The following is a 17,377-nucleotide window of genomic DNA, read 5'->3' as shown; positions in this document are numbered from 1 at the left end:
TGCAGTGGGGTGGTAGTAGGTGCAGGTGCTGTTTGGAAAGTGTACTATTAGTTCAGTTCTTCAGGCTTACTTTTGATAGTTACCAAGGGATGATGCTAATCTTTGACTATTGCATTCTTTTTTTGTTATGGAAAAACCTAAATTTATCCGTTGTGTAGATACTTAGTTAATTGCCTTAACCTGGGAATTGTCCAGAATGTTTTTCTTTCTGATCTCAGTGTCAGTCCAGGGGCTGGAATTCGTATTTCTGACCATGCAATAGCACATATAGGAAACAACCTTACAAATAATTTATATTAAGTAATAGATTAATAATAAAAAATATTTCTGTCTTCTCTGAGCTTCAGAAAGAAGATACTTATTTTTCTAATTCCTTGGGTTAAATATGATGTCTTATGTTATTCTGTACTTTAAAGAATGCAGTAATTGTAAGCTGCAAAGCTCCTACAATCTTAAATCACAGAGGTGCAACACTGTCTGAAATTGAACAGTGAGAGTTCAAATCAAGTATTCATGCCCAAATCTCTTTTCCTTTTGACTTTGTTTTTAATCATTCGTCTTTTCAGAAAATCATCATACACCCTCAGACTAATGAGCTTCTAAAATTGTAACCTTGACTATTTAAGCTTTGGTTTTAAATTGCAGTCTTTCACAGTAGATTCCTTCCAAGGTATTCAAAACCAAATTATATGTTACATTTAGTTAATTTAACACCAAAGACACTTGTCAGCTCTCAGTAATGCTTGCAGCATTAATTTTCTTCCTTTTCCAAGCCTACCAGTATTTTAACAAAAGTTGTGCGTGATAATTCTTGATAATACTGCTTTTAGAGTGGTATTTGCTTAAATAGTTGAATCTCCTTGCAAGCAGATCACATTGGTTGCCTTCCTTGTTCTTATGTTCTGGGAGGCAGAAAAACCTGCTGACACAATCAGTGTACCACAGCAGGACACGATTGTCCTTCACTAATTGTATTTCTGATGGCAAGAAGTATGATTTTTCTTGATTTTTGGAAAAAGAGATCTAGCACTGATAATTGGCCAAGGAGCTAATGCCATGATGTCTGCTGGAGACACAAAAATCTGCACCAGGAATTACACAATCTATCAGTTCATTTTCACTTTCTTTAAAAGGAAAATAAAAATTTAGACTTAAATAATATTAGTGTGGTTTTGTTAGTATCAGTCATAATGCTCTGCTGTTTTTCAGGTAACTAGCAGTAGTCCTCTTGTTAGTATAGAACATTGAAATGAAGGTTTTAGTAAACTAATTGGATAATTTCTAAATTCACAAAAGTGATAAAAAGTGGAAATTTTCTGTGGAAAATGACATTTTTTAATGATATAGAAGATATTCAGTTTGTTAAAGCATGAAACACAGAATCCATCCTACAGTTTTATCGTGACCTTGAAGAAGGTCACTTGAGGTCTTTGTGTCTATTCCATGTAGAGAATTATATTTACTGTTTGCTGTAGTGTCGTTACACTGAATAACAAAATGATTTGAACTTACTCAGCAAAAAATCCTTTTAAACTACGATCATGGTGCTAATACTTTTATTTTCTTCAGTATTTTTGTACAGATAGAGATACAGTCATTCAGAGGAGCAAGGGAGGAAGTGTGAAAATAGAGGAAATAGTGTTAATTCTGTATGCTTGCAGTTTGCTTCCTCACACTTTGGGCAAAGATATTCAGAAAACATAGGCCATCCCCTGCAGAAGGCTTTGTGTGGTTGTACTACAGCTCTGCACCTACTTCTCTTCAGTCTCAACTCCTGATCCTAAAGGGGAAATTGACTGAAGCTGGGTTAAACAGAGAAGTGGGACCATAGACTCAGTTATCTGTTATGATGTGCTTGCCTGCCTAAATCACGATCGAAGAGCTGAGTTTAAGTATGAAATTCACACAGATAACTCACATATCTACTGTATGATTTGCATATAAATTACCAATAATCAATATGCATTAGATAATTTATGTTTATGAAAGGGTATTTTTCCAATACATTCAAAACATAGACTGCAAGACACATGCTGAAGTATAGATAGTTCAAAAGCTAAGTTCAGTTGCTGCTCTATCCAGACTTCTCCTCTCCAGTCCAACACAAAGGGATAATACGTGACTCTTCTTTCTTGATGTAATGTCACCTGCCTGAGTTCCTTCAGAGTACAGAATTTCATTCCTTTCTTCAGTGCTTCACTGAAATCAATAGAAATGAAAGTCAGAAAGTCTTGAAAGAAGGCCGAGATGGCAGGCAACAAAATGGTCTTGGTAAAAAGAATTTGATAGAACAGAGAACCCTCTCATGTGCTTCATCTTTAGTCAAGATATTTTTTCTTTTTTTCTTGTTTTCTTTTTTAATATTTTTTGTCATTAAAATGAGGATGATTCCCTGAAAGCAAACAACAAACAAACTTGAAAATGCAAAATTTGCAAAACTGATTTTAATCTCCCTTAATGATGAAGGGAAGAAATGGAAGAGTCAGGTTTCATATAATCTCACACTTCTGATATTGAAGGATTTGATGGCAACGTGCCAAGGCCTAAAACAGAGCAAAGAAAACTGTAACAGCATTTAACATTTTAAACATACTATGGAAAGGGTCGCTTAAACATTTTCTTTTTAAGTATATTTACCTGGACAATACTTTTGTCTTCAAGTCTAGCACTGTGGAGGTCTGTATAAGCAAACGAGGATGATATTCCTTTATTGTCATCACCAGAGTTAAGCACTACCATTGTATTACATTTCTTATAGCCTGACTAAGACTATTGTTAATCTCTTAACTTTCATTGCTGTGAGAAACTTGTGGCAGGAGTCCATCCCATAACTATTTGATCAAGGTATCCACTCACTCCACTGTAAAGCATATGGCACCAGAGTCAGGAAAGTATGTCTTCTGTGTAGATAACCTTTCTGAATCCCTAGTAAGTGAATATCTGTAGAGAAATCAGAAAAAATCACCCTGAAGTGTTTTCTTAGCTTTCTGATTGGTTTGATGAGAAGAACAGAATTAAAAAAAAAGGTGAAGACTTTTTTTTTCATTTTAAGAACCTCATGCTAAAGTTTGATACATAAAAATTTAAGTTGCAAATATTTGTTACAAGTACTTTTCTTGTTTCATTTACTATATAGCAAGATAGAATAGTGGTTTTCTACTTTGTTTCAATGCATTAAATATACTGACTGTCCCCAGTACATCACTGTTGAACTGTTAGTGACACCTGACCCAACTTTCAGATGACTCCCAAAGTACATAGGCTTTGGGTTTATAAATATTCAGTTAAATCTGTCTTGTTTCAAGCAGTGTGACTTCAAGAAGCTAAATACAATACAAGTTTTCCTTTTCATAATGGAAATTAACATATATTCAAGGAATAAGTACAGTTTAGCTCAAGCTAAGCATATGGCACCATTGGTGTTCATGATACAGAATTTCAGGAGGAAAAAGAGAGTCTATGATCTCTGGAAGAAAGGTCTAGCAACCTGGGAGGACTACAAGGCTGTGGTGAGGTCATGCAGGGAGAAAATTAGAAGAGCCAAGGCTCAACTAGAAGTTAAACTTGTCATTACTGTAAAAGACAATAAGAAAAGTTTCTATAAATAGATTAGCATCAAAAGGAGGCCTAAGGGGAATCTTCCCCCTTTAATAAAGAAGAGGGAACCCTAGTAAGCAAGGATGAGGAAAAGGCTGAGGTACTTAATGCCACCTTTGCCTTAGTCTTCAATATTAAAACCAGCACTTCTCTAGGTACTTGTCCACCAGAGCTGGAAGACAGAGACAGGGGACAGACCGAAGCCACTTGAGTCCAAGGGGAAATGTTGTGTGACCTGCAGCTCCACCTCAACACACACAAGTCCATGGAGCCAGATGGAATCCACCCAAGGATGCTGAGGGGGCTGGTGTAAGTGCTCACTGAGCCACTTTCCATCATCTACCAGCAGTCCTGTCTCACTGGGGAGGTCCTAGTGGATAAAGATGACCTGCTTTATGGATGAGGGAAGGCCTGTGGTATTCCTGGACCACATCTTCCTGGACTGTAAGGCCTTTGACACAGTTTCTCATAGTATCCTCCTGCACAAACTGTCTGCCCATGGTGTGGATTAATGTACTCTGCCAATGGGTAAAAAACTGGCTGGATGACCGGGCCCAGAGAGCTGTAATGAATGGAGTTAAACCCAGCTGGCAGGCAGTGGCCAGTGGTGTTCCCCAGGGCTCAGTGCTGAGGTCTGTTTTATTTAACATTTTTATCAATTATGTGGATGAGGGAATTGAGTGCACCCTCAATAAATTCACAGATGATACCAAGCTGGGTGGGTGCATAGACCTGCTTGAGGACAGGAGAGCCCTTCAGAGGGACCTGGACAGGCTGGATAGAAAGGCTGAGGCCAATTGCATGAAATTCAGCAAAGTTAAGTGCCTGGTCCTGCACTTTGGCCAAAACAACCCCAGGCAATGCTACAAGCTTGGGACAGAGTAGCTTGAGGACTGTCTAATTGAAAAGGACCTGGGAGTATTAATCTACAGCCGTCTGAATATGAGTCAGGCATATGCCCAGGTGGCCAAGGCCAATGACATCCTGGCTTGTATCAGAAGTAGTGTGACCAGCAGGACTAGGGAAGTGATTCTCTTCTTGTACTCAGCACTGGTGAGACTGCATCACAAATACTGTTTTTGGTTCTGGGCCCATCACTACAAGAAGGACATTGAGGTACTGGAGCGTGTCTAGAGATGAGCAACAAAGCTGATGGAAGGTCTAGAAAACAAATCTTATAAGGAGCAGCTGAGGGAGCTGGGGGTGTTTAGCCTAGAGAAGAGGAGGCTGAGAGGAGATATGATCAGTCTCTATGACTACCTGAAGGGGAGTTGTAGTGAAGTAGGGGTTGATATCTTCTCTCTGGCAATGAGTGACAGAAAATACAAGGGAACGGCCTCAAGTTGCACCAGCGAAGGTTTAGATTGGACGTTAGGAAGACCTTTTTCACTGAGAGGATTACTAGGCATTGGAATGGGCTGCTCAGAGAGATGATGAAGTCACCATCCCTAGAGATATTCAAAAGACAGATAGATGATGTGCTTAAGCACATGATTTGCTTTAGTGGTGGGCTTCGAAGTGTGAGGTTAGTGTTTGGACTTGATGATCTCAAAGGTGTTTTCGAATTATAATGATTCTGTAATTCTAGGGTGTGAGCCTAGTACCCAAATTTGAGATAGTCAATAAAATTTTTACCAATAACTCTAGGCTTCTGCAGTGATCTTTTTTTTTTTTTATTTTTTAAATTGCCTGTATGTTATAAAATGGTTACTTGTAAAGTGCTGTGCTGTATAAGACAATTTTGTTCTGCAGTTTAACCAGAACATGTATGTTGATGAATCCATAGGTTATTTTGGTTTTTACTTCTAAAGAAAACGAAGTTGACTTGGGCCCTTTTAAAAATTATTTTTAGTTTTTGTTCACCTATTTCCAGTGTTCATTACATTAGAGAACATGTGTATGTGGCTAAAATTGTTGATATTCTCATGGTTTGGACCAAAAAAGCAGGCTTTATGGCTGCGAGTTTGTATTTCATTCCTTTTTATTAAAGGCAAAGTATCAGCTTCTGCTATAGAAAACCGGTAAATTAAAAAATAGAAATTTGTGTGAAATAAATGAAATTATTTCATGAGAGAAAAATACCTTCAGAGTACTCAATTTGTCAGAAAGTCTTCTCTGATAATTTGTCATAATCTTCACTGTATAATTGCCCCCTCCTCCTCTTTTCTCCCCCCTCCTGCCACATATTAGAGAAAAGAAAGGCTAACTTTCATTGAGTTCCATCATTTTATGTCAGAAAAAAAGGATGGGCTTGATTTTAAGTGCATAATGATTAATTCTAATTTCCGAAACTCATATTTTGGCAGTTTTTCTTCAGCAAATTACTTCAGATTCTTTAGGTATCAGTTGATTCTGATTATCACAAATTTAAAAAATAACAAAATAAATACCTTTCCTCCTTCTGAGGGCAGCTTCAGAGAAAATGCTATGTGCAAGATAGGGAAAAATACTGGAAAGGAATTAGTTGACAGTGAATATAGTGAATGATTCACAGTAGAGCTCATTAAGAAACTGCTTCATTTTGAAAGATTCATATTTCTGTCATAACGCAGCTTTAAACAGTGCTTTAAACAAGACATTGAAAAATTAAAGCAAACTTTAAAAGTAGAATTCATTCTTGCTCTATTGATGAATTTCATAGATTATAGTATGTCAAGATTATAGCCACAAAGAAATATCTATATACAGATATGTCTCCTTTAAAAGAAGGTTGCAAAGTGCAGTGCTGAAAAATAAAAGTTTTCACTCAAGCTTGCTTATGTCACTTCAATTTACTTCTTTTATATTCATATATTGTAATATTCTTTTAACTTTATAGTAGCTTCTTTTACTGAAGATTGTTTGGTAGAAATGATATCGACAACACAGAAAAAGTAACTCTTGAATGTTTTAGGGTTTATTTCTGTTAGTCACTGTGATTGTGGTAACAGCATGTTCTGGATTATTTGTTGAATTTTGTTTTGAAAGTAGGACTCAACGTTTACTCAAAAGAGTGGTTTGTCAGGGGTTAGAATGGATGTGTTCCCTTCTGCAACTCCTGTCCTAAACATTTTAGACAATCTCTCTCTTGACTAGATTAGAATCACTCTCTCTCGATTTTGGATTCAGTTTAAAGTTGAAGTAGTTTCAAAAAGATATTTTGAGATATTTTCACAATCTGTACCCTAACAGGAAAAACAGTAAGATGAAGATGTTGATGTGAATCAGCTTTGTGCTTGAGAAAAGACGTAAGGCAAGTTTGTTCCCCATGGTGAATGCTCTTGTTATTAAGCTTCTGCAGTTAAAAATGGGTATCAAGAGCTCTTTTTCCTTTGCCTTATGGGAAACCTGATTGGTTACTCATTCCCTAAGAATTTTTCCATGCATGTTGTTTCATATATGGACAATGAGGCATTTAAAGGGCTATTTTTCTGCTTTGGGACATATTGCTATTTTTATCAAAGTTAAGATTTTTGGTGTTATGCAACTTTTGGATATCTAATTTAAGAGATTTATTTTTAAACATATGAGTTGTTATAGAGAACTTGGGAGTTCATTAGTCAGAACTTTGAGTATCCAGGCTATTCAAACTGTGAGGTACAGAGCTGAAGGCTCAGAAGGGAAGACCACCAAAATAATGATAATCGGTAACATGACTGGTTAGTTTTCTTGCAGGGATGTTAGACTAGATGATTTTTCAAGGTTCCTTCCAACCCTTGAGATTCTGTAATTTTGTGCAGAGTGTCTATTAGAGAGCTATGAAAAATTAGATGTGATTTTTCATTTAAAAAAAATGAGACAGAATATTGTACGACAATAAAGTATTTTGTGCTGTGCTGTGGTTGTTCATCCCTGGAGCAGAGCTGTTGTTTGCATTGAAAAAGTACTAGTACAATTTTGAGAAGACTAAAAGGTACCATATAATGATTGAATTGTGGAACGCATTTTAATATGCTTGCCAAAATTAATGAATAAAGATTGTTGCAAGCCTTACTGTTTCAGTTCCGATTGCTGCTCTTGTTCCAGCAGCTGACAACAAACATTTGAGCCTGAGTTTGCCTCTTAGCACTTGAATAGTATGAACCAACCTTAGCTTTTCTGCACATTCTGGACTGTAGTTGGGAATGGCTAGTTTTTAAGATCTGAAGGGACCCCATTAAATCTGAAAACTGTTTTTGATAGACACAGACTAACATCAAAGATAAAAAATAATTCAGTAGGGCTCGGAAAAGCTGAATAGCTATATGAAAGAAGATTGTCAGAATATAATAAAATGTATTACCTCAAATACATATCAAGTAAAATTTTGCGCAAAGGATAACTAATGTAAGTTTTACCAAATGAGAAGAATCAGTCATGTAACCTTTATGACATCTGTTACTCCTAGTCACATATTTCATCTCTGAGAGATGGAAAGGTATTCCTACTGGCCTTACTTCCTGGGGGTTTTGTGCATATTTTATTAAAATGAGCCATGTTTAGACACAATGAACCTGATTGTTTTCCAGAGCAGTCAGGATACATGTTTAAGAAACCCTACTGCAGGCAGAGCTCATTCAAGTCTCTAGGAGTAAAGGATTGGTTTAAGAGTTTTGGTACAATTTTCCAAGATCTTTAGTGTTACTCATTATTCTACCGAGTCACAACAAGCATCTTGGAGGGAACTAGATGTTATAGCTGAGTTTAAATCCCCAAAAAAACATTTAATTTCATTATCATGCTTCTAAATGTTGACGATAAGCATAAATTTTTACATTTTTTTAGTTTAATTAGCCTAGCAATTTTATTAGGATACTTCTTGATATACATGATACTCATAGCAGCAGAGCTGTATTGACATCTAAAATGTAAGATAAAGACAAAGTAAAATTCTGAAATGGATAAGCATGGAAACACTAAATGGAAACATTTTAAAGATGATAATTTGAAATTCTGTCAGGAAAGGAAAAAAAAGTACAGAAATCCTAGACCCACTGAAGTCAAAGAGGTGTTTGCTGCTGATCTCAGTGGAGATAAGATTTTACTTTGTTTATACCACTGCACAAAAAAAAAGAGCTTGAAACTGCTGAAAAGAAGGAGTAAGAATATTGGGGATAAGTCCCAAAAATGAGATTTGAAATTTGGTGGGAGTGTTTCTTAATCAAGTCAAGCAAAAATTTTCCTTCAGCAAACTCTCACTTTATTCACGACATTGCTTTTTTGCACACTGGTCCTGAGCACTCCTATCTTTGCTACTGTTGCTCCTTGTGGTTTGCCATCTGTCACAAATGTAAAGGTTTCCCAGCTTCCTAATAGTTGTAGAATTGATTCAATAGAGTCTTCCTAATACTCTTGAATGCAGGTTAAAATGGGAAAAAAAAAAAAAAAAAAAAAAGACTTCAGCAACTTTGATGTCTTCAAATTCTGCTTTTAGCTAAAAGGCATGTCTTGGAAAGATGTAAAATCTTTCCATTTGCCATGGCTGCAAACAGCTATACCAGTTTAGCAGACAGCAGCTCTTTACAGCATCAGGAAAGTAAGGCAAGACCTTCACCAGTGGAGATCAAATAAAATTTTTATGCCCTTTGAAAAAGTGGCAATTAGTCTTTATATCTCTACTGGCAGGTTACCCATTGCTGAGGCTTTGAGAGGTAGATATCTTTATATACAGCAGATAGGGGTTAATAATTTTATTTCTTCACATTTACATTTAAACTACAATTTCTATTTAAGAATAATGATAAACATGCCACTTCACCTTTCTGTTTTTGTGTTGATTTCTCTCTCTCTCTCCTGTTTTCTTTTGAATTATTTTTTCTGTCTGACTTAGGTAATGTAGTAATGTATGCTACTTATGTGGTGGTATTTGACTTTTCTCTCTTGGATTTAGTAGTTTTCTGTAAGTAGACCACAAATGTTGTTAATAGAAAAATCAGGAACATTTTGACCTCTCTATAAGCAATTCAGATGCCTTACTTGCATCTGTTACTTGTGTTTGGGTTCAGAACTGCTCCTGATGTGCATCTGTCTGTATGAAGTCCACATATTCATTGTGGTGTTTTGTGCTTTCATGAAGCAATGTTTGTGAAAAGTATGTTTTTTGCGACTGTTCGTAAATATTTGGGGGATGTCAACAGATATGTTAGAAGAAGAGATGAAGAGTGACACCCATTTTTAAGTTGTCTTTTTTATCCTGAACCCATTAAGGCAGATTAAAATTTCTTCAGTTTACTTCATTAAACCAGGACTCAGCTCCACTGTTCTTTCCAAGTACTATTGTGGCTTTCTTTCTTTCTTTCTTTCTTTCTTTCTTTCTTTCTTTCTTTCTTTCTTTCTTTCTTTCTTTCTTTCTTTCTTTCTTCCTTCCTTTCTTTCTTCCTTCCTTCCTTTCTTCCTTTATTTCTTTTTCTTTCTTTCTTTCTTTCTTTCTTTCTTTCTTTCTTTCTTTCTTTCTTTCTTTCTTTCTTTCTTTCTTTCTTTCTTTCTTTCTTTTCTTTCTTTCTTTCTTTCTTTCTTTCTTTCTTTCTTTCTTTCTTTCTTTCTTTCTCTCTTTCTTTTAAACAGGAGGAAATGAGAAGGAGTAAAAAGACCTGTCTATTGTCATCACTGTATTAACAGATAAAAATCTGCTAGTACCTACAGTTTAAGACTAAAAAGGCACTTAGTAACAAGAGTAGTTTGGTACTGTGGGAGAGCTCTAATAACTGGTTAGATCAATCAGTGTCTCCGCAGAGTCTTGATAAGTTTCTGATTTAATAGGCTCCACCTATTTCCAGTTGCCAGTTTAAAAGATTTTAAGGTTTGACAAGTCTAAACTCAGCCTGATTTGCCGCTGTAGTGGAGGCCAGGAGTGGTAAAAAAAGTCTATTTTCTTCCCTACAGAAAGGGTCATCTTTTCAACTTTCATTTTAATTCTTTCCTTGACTTATTCAAGAAAGCAAAACCAAGGATGACAAAGTTATTAGAGCCTGTCCATGGAGTCAAGATAAAGTGAAATAAAGCTAAGTGTGAATGAATGCGTCAGTGGTCAAGCTTAATGTTATATTTGGTTTCTTCTTATTCATCACTTTGTAAGGTGAATTTGTCTCAGATGTCAAGATGTCAATGCATAATAACTGTGTGTGGTAAAAAGCAGATATTTTATGAGTTGAAAGAAACATCATCAAATATGAACAAAGTTCTCAAGGAAAGCATTACTAAAAATCATGATACCAGTAGTGAAATCAGAAGAAAAGGACTGTTGTTTGGTAGGGAATACTGCTTTGACAACCCAAGCCACTGCAGTATTGTCAGCTGAGAGATACATTTATGTCTTTCTGAGATGAATGGTGACACTCCCACTCAGTTTGGCTTGGGAAGGAATAGACACATGCTATTTCTGCACAAATCTAATTATTCAGCTATTTTTGGTTGAAATTACAGTAGTCTCAGGAATGTGAGATAGAGGTGTTTCACAGGATGAGGATTGCCTGGAGACAGGATGAGGACTGCCTGGAGAGCAGTATGTTCCAGCTGCAGCACTGCCTGCCTGCTAGCACATTCACTATTAGAGAAGGAGAGAAAAAGTGATAAATAATGTTTATGCCTGTGTGACTTCAGCCAAGGATTTTCCTACCTTGGAGGAATATACAACTTTCCTAAGTGACTCTTTATTCTGCTGCCATGTGAGACTGGCTCTGATCTAGAAAATCAGCCTGTTTATAGCTGCAGTTTTTAACACAGTTAAATACTAGCTCTTTTGTTCAAGTGGCAAATTTGATTTTAAAAATAAAAATCTTTACAAAAAATAAAAACCACTATAAAACTAAAGGTTAATGACAAAAAGTTTATGTTGTGGGATTTGGTAATGACTGGATTTTTCTTTGTTTGGAACTTGTCACTGAAAGGAAGTCTTTGTTTCATTTTTCTTTACTTCCTGAGCTTTCAGCTTTTCAAGCCTTTCATGGTACCATGTTTTCCTGGTAGATTTCAGAGCTCTCAGAATGGGTGAATGGATGGTTTAGGAAAACTCCAGTTGAATTCTGTAATGTATTACTTACCAGCTGTCTTTCACAGTCCATCTGGAATGAGGAGAGATTTGTAGTGGCTGATGGTGACTGACAGTGGGCAAGAAAGCTCTGCTCCAGCTGTGTAAGTGTATGACTTTTTCTCCCCACTATAATGTCCACTGCAATTGACTTTGCTGGGGATAGTCTCAATAGTGAAGTGAACTGAAAAATACAATGATGGGAAAGACTTTTCTCAGGCTTCAGGTGACTTGAGTACAACACATTGGAGGTGCACTGGTGGAAAAATATGGGAAAGTTTAACTCCTCTTCTGTTTATTTTACTGTTCCATGCATAAATGGAGAAGTTTGGTCTTTAGGGCTGTGATAACTTCAAAAGCAAGTAAAAAACCCAATAGGGAGATTTATTTCCCCCTCGTCAAAACAAAGCAATTTAATGTCTCCAGTGCTAATTGTCAGCTATTTCTGTAGCTGTACAAATAGGATATTGCAATACCTACTTTTTAAGACATTGCTGAAAAGACAATGCTGTGTCATTGTTTTGATATAGTTGTAATAATGTGCAACCTGAATGTGGACACAGGATAGCCAAGGCTTTGCTTGTTCAGGCTGGACTCACAAGCAATGGTGGTGCCTAGTGACATAGTAGAGCACTTGGAAATATATACTGGCATGGCTGTAACCTTAGGAAAATCAGCAAAGTATAGGCATATACCAGATATTACTAACCACTGAGAAACAGAAATCGTGAGATTGCAAAAGAACAAGTCAAAACCAATCCACCTTCCTATAAATCTGGCATAGAAGTGATGGGATTGTCAGAATAGTGACCCCCCAGCCCTCAGCCCTTTTTGAATTGTCTATATTTTACTTATAGATTTTTAACTTGAGAAGTCACAACTTTGACTTTCCCTGTATAGTTGTGAGAAAAGAGGTTTTTGCTTTTGTTGAAAGATGAAATTAGGTCGTAATTTACATGCTTTGCCATGCTTGAGCAGTTGAGCTCATAGAAAGGATACAAAGTATCCTTTTTTCCTTGGTCATGGTAAAGTCCTGAGCGTTGATGATGACTTAAATTAAGTGTGCTGAATTATAACCTTAAAATCACAGCCAGGTGAAATATTCAGAGTAGGAAATCTGAGTGTTCTGGGCTAAGAAGATAAAAACATTTGAACGGGTCCTTGAAGTGCACTACTAAATATGGATGCAGATGGCTTTAATGAATATTTCATCTAAGAGATCTTGCTAATTAAGATCCACATCTTCAGTGAAACTCTAAAAACTACTGTTGTGCTTTTTAAAATTTAACCCTGTGTCACCTTTGTTAAATGATGTATGTGAGGATTGTGTGCTTTCTGTTATGGGTGCAGGAGCATAAATGGATAAAGACTCCATTATCCTTTCCCTGTATTGTTCAAGGCTTAAGAAAGAGGTTTTGGCATTCTTTATGTGTAACTGGTGCTTATGCAGCAGTTGATTTTGATAGTTGTTTTCAGTCATATCAAGCTTTCTGTAATTATCATCATGTAAGGCTCAGATTTTGTCAAAATGTAACTATTTGGACAAAATGTAGAAAAATGGAGGGCATTGCATTTATAAAGGTTGAAAAGAAACATGCTATGCATATTTATGTAAGCATTAATTGGTATTTAACTGAGTTGCTACCCTTAGAATATGTGCTGTGCCTTCCCTCCTGTGAAGATCATATGAAGTCTATGGGTTGTATCACTTAGATGATGATTCTATGATACTCTGTAGGGACTCTGTATGGTACATAGGCTTTCTTCTTGCCTCCTGGATAGGAAGCGTGTGTCTTTTTCCCTGTATCCATGTATTTCACAGCCATTATTTGCTAAGTTTATTAAGTTTGGAGTCTAAGACTAAAATCCATAATGTTTAGTGCAGACTGGAAAAAAAAGCAATGTTTCATCTCATTTTGTTGTGCAGAAGAACTCAGTGGTCATGAATGAAATAAAATTTGGTGTTATTCTTCTACTATTCTTGTTGCTGTTACGGTTATTGTTATTTGGGTCTCTGTCATACTTAGGAGCTCCAAATGTGGGCTGTTACTGTGTTGTTCTAGGTTCAGAACAAAAGGCCTTTGAGAGCTTGTATAAAGTATGTTGGAAAGACAACACTGATACTAGGAGAGAGATGAGTACAGGCAAAATGTGAAACAAACTTGTTTGAACTTATTGCTATAGTCTCTGTCAGTCAAAGAGTTTTTAGGTTGTTGTAACCATCAGAGCATAAGTGGGACTTTGAAGAATGTGTTTTGCAGATATTTATGGTGAGTATCTTGCAAATGGGAGAGTAGGGAGTTTCCTGACAGTGCTTTTGTACTCACTCTGCATTCCTATTCTGTCATGGACACTATGGTCCAGGAAGAAAGAAAACTGAAGCAGTTGTTTAAGATATGGAAAGCAAGTTACTTATGTTTTTGTGAACTCTAATTACCTAATGGCCCTCTGTGACCCACCATGAGACATGGATTTAGAGAGTGACTAAAATAATACCCTTGAGGATCCAACAGCATAGATAGCTAACCTAAGGCTTCGCAGGAACTGCAGGGGTCATTGCAACCTTGAGGCTGCAGTGGCTGCTACGGATAGTCTGTTACAGAGCTGCTCTGTCTGGGGAGTAAAATTCCATCTGCATCAGGATATTAGGCATTTTTCTTCTCCAGAGTGACTGGTGATGACAGGATTTACCCTAAAATGCATTCTTATAGCTTCCCAGTTGATTAGCTATATATGTCATATGAAGACTAGATTATTCATCTGAACTTGTTTTCTTTGAAGGAGAAAATGAATATGCTCCACTAGAATATTAAAACTAAGACAACAAATGACACATCAGGAAATTACACTTAATAGCTGACAGCGATTAGTCAAAAAGAGAGATTTTGCTATGTTTTAGGTAAAGATCTTTTGATGATGAGAAGTACAGTGGCATACTCTTGAAGTTATTTTGGAAAGAGACAATTGACTAAGTCAGCATTTAAATGGTAGTTCATGATTAGGTATCTGGTCATAAACTGGCATTGAGGCCAAGGAGATGGAGATATGCTCTGCTATCTGCTTGCCCACACATCCTTTTCTGACATTCATAATTGCCTCAGACTGGAGCAACTATGGTAAACTGGTGTCTCATGCAGCTGCAGCGAATTACAAGGACTTGTACTCCTGATGAAGAGATTCTAGTAAAAATCAAGAGGTTTCTGCTGCTTTAGTAAAAATAAGAGAACTGAGTTATAAACCATCCTGAGTGCCTCTACTACTGGTGCTATTATTGTACGTTCTGTTTCTTTACTGCTGGTATAATTGTATTTGAGTTTTTAATTCCTTATAACTGCTTTAAAAAAACAGAGAAACAACTGTAGGATACAGAAATGGCTGTATTATTTCAGACAGCACAGAAGTGTAACAAAAGTTTTCATAGTAAATAAATAGTTTTCTTTTGTTTTTCAGGTACCATGATCAACAGGATGTTACTAGCAACTTCCTTGGAGCAATGTGGTTGATTTCAATAACTTTTCTATCCATTGGATATGGTGACATGGTACCTAATACATACTGTGGGAAAGGAGTCTGTTTACTCACTGGAATCATGGTGAGTGTTTCTGAATTCATTAGTTGGATATGAGATAATTTTCTTGCAATTAGTCCCCAAACTTATCATAGTCAAAAAGAAATATTTCTTTGCTGGAACTGGTAATGGAATGGAGATTTTTCTTCTTTAGGTAACATTTAGCAGCTATGTAATGAAATGCAGAGAAACAAATTCCACCCTGACACAGTCCACAGTTTCAAAATCTTGATAGTGTTATATCAAATGTTAAGGTATCATATCATCTCGATTATCTTTAGACATATGTAATTGGACCAGTACTAATAATGAATCTCTAGTTCTGACTTTTGTTACTTAAAATGAAGTTACAAACAAGGTGATGGTGGCTAATCTAAAGCATTTTGCTTAAGCATAATATTCAATTTTATTTCTTATAATTTTAATATCCTATCCAGACTGTTCCACTCATTTAAGTGGGTTTATGTAGTGCAGTTTTTCACTGTAAGAGGTTTTGTTACCATTGATGTAACGGATTAATTGTTAGCCCATGCATTTTCAGTGTCTGATTTTTTCTGTAATGCAACATTTGGTTAAAGTTGGGCAGGGAGTAATGTGATGTATGATTGTAGTGGATCTGGGGTGGTGGTGATTTCCACAGCAGCTCTTGTAGTGCTCTATCTTCTGTTGGTAGCTAAAAATGTGTATTGATAACACATCAACGTTATGACTACTGCTTGCACAGCATCAAGGCTGTCGCTCCAGCATTCCTTCCCCACCTTCACTAATAGCTGTGTGTGGGCAGGATTGTGCGAAAGGCCATGGCCAGGACAGCTGACCCAGGCTGACCAAGAAGATTTTCCACACCATATTAATGTCAGCTTAGCATGTCAGCTCAGGGAGAGGAGTAGGAAGGGAAACATGATTCATGTTGTCCTTCCAAAGCAACCGTTATGCGTACCGAAGCTCTGCTTCTCGGGAGGTGGCTGGACATCGCTGCTGATGGGAAGTAGAGAGTAACATTTTTATTTACTTCGCTTCTCACTGGCTTTGCTGTTTTCTTATTAAACTGCTTATATCTCAACTCACAGACTCCCATCTTATTTTCTCCTCTCCCTGGCTTGCTGAGGAAGAGGTGATAGACCAGTGTGGTGGGCACCTGGTGTCTAGCCAGGGTCAAACCACCACAATTATGATGTCTGGGAAGTGTACAGATATCTATAGTAAATCAGAAGTTAAAAAGCCCCAGACTCCATCACTTTTATTTGTATCAGTTCCAGTGTAAATGTCCTTCTAAATGAGAAGAGCAGAATGACAAACATACGTACTGTATCTAAAAGTAAGACACATACTTGTTTATGACATTTTTACCATATATTTTAACTAATGGAGCTTCGTTATCTACCTTTGTTAAAACATGTATATTGGGGTTATCACAAAATCACAGAATGATAGGAGTTGGATGGGACCTCTAGAGGTCATCAAGTTCAAACCCTTCATAAAGCAGGTTCACCTCAATCCAGTTACACTGGAATGTGTCCAGGTGGGTTCTGAAAACCTCCAGAGAAGGAGACTTCACAACCTCCCTGGACAGGCTGTGCCAGGGCTCCCTCACCCTCACAGAAAAGAAATTTATCCTCATGTTCAAGTGGAACTTCCTGTGTTCCAGCTTGTGTCCATTGCCCCTTGTCCTGTCACTGAACACTACAGAAAAAAGACTCCCCTCTTCCTCTCCAACACCCACTCTTTAGGTACTTATAATCATTGATAAGGTCCTGCTTCAATCTTCTTCAGGTTAAACAGCCCCACATCTCGCATCCTTTCCTCATCAGAGAGACGTTTCTGTATCCTGATCATCTTACTAGTGCTCCACTGGACATTATCTAGTAGTTCCCTGTCCCTCTTATGCTGGGGAGCCCAGAACTGGACACAGGACTCCAGAGGAGGCCTCACCAGGGCAGAGTAGAGGGGGAAAACTTCCCTCAATCTGCTGGACACTCTTCTTGATGCATCCCAGAATGCCACAAGGGCACATTGCTGACTTATGCTCAGTTTATTATCAACCAGGACTCCCAGGTCTCTTTCTGCAGAGCTGATCTCCAACAGGTCAACCACCAGACTGTACTGGTGCATGAGGTTGCTCCTCCCCAGGTGCAGGACTTTTCACTTTTTTGCAACATTTAAGACTTTTTTCCAAATGCCTTTTTTCTTTTTTTTTTGATAAAACCTTTGACAGGTTTCAGGTCACT

General features: G+C 37.1%; 1 protein-coding gene across 1 annotated transcript in view; it reads left to right on the top strand.

Annotated features, from left to right (window-relative positions):
- Positions 1 to 17,377, top strand: part of KCNN2 (potassium calcium-activated channel subfamily N member 2) — a 67,674-nt gene that overhangs the window by 30,634 nt on the left and 19,663 nt on the right. Inside the window, exon 4 of the mRNA XM_062018283.1 lies at positions 15,032 to 15,173. Coding sequence (XP_061874267.1) covers positions 15,032 to 15,173 — 142 coding nt within the window. The remainder of the gene's footprint in view (positions 1 to 15,031; positions 15,174 to 17,377) is intronic.

The sequence above is a fragment of the Colius striatus genome, chromosome Z (genome assembly GCF_028858725.1).
Source record: "Colius striatus isolate bColStr4 chromosome Z, bColStr4.1.hap1, whole genome shotgun sequence".
Taxonomy (NCBI): Eukaryota; Metazoa; Chordata; class Aves; order Coliiformes; family Coliidae; genus Colius; species Colius striatus.
This window is presented reverse-complemented; position numbering and strand designations above follow the sequence as displayed.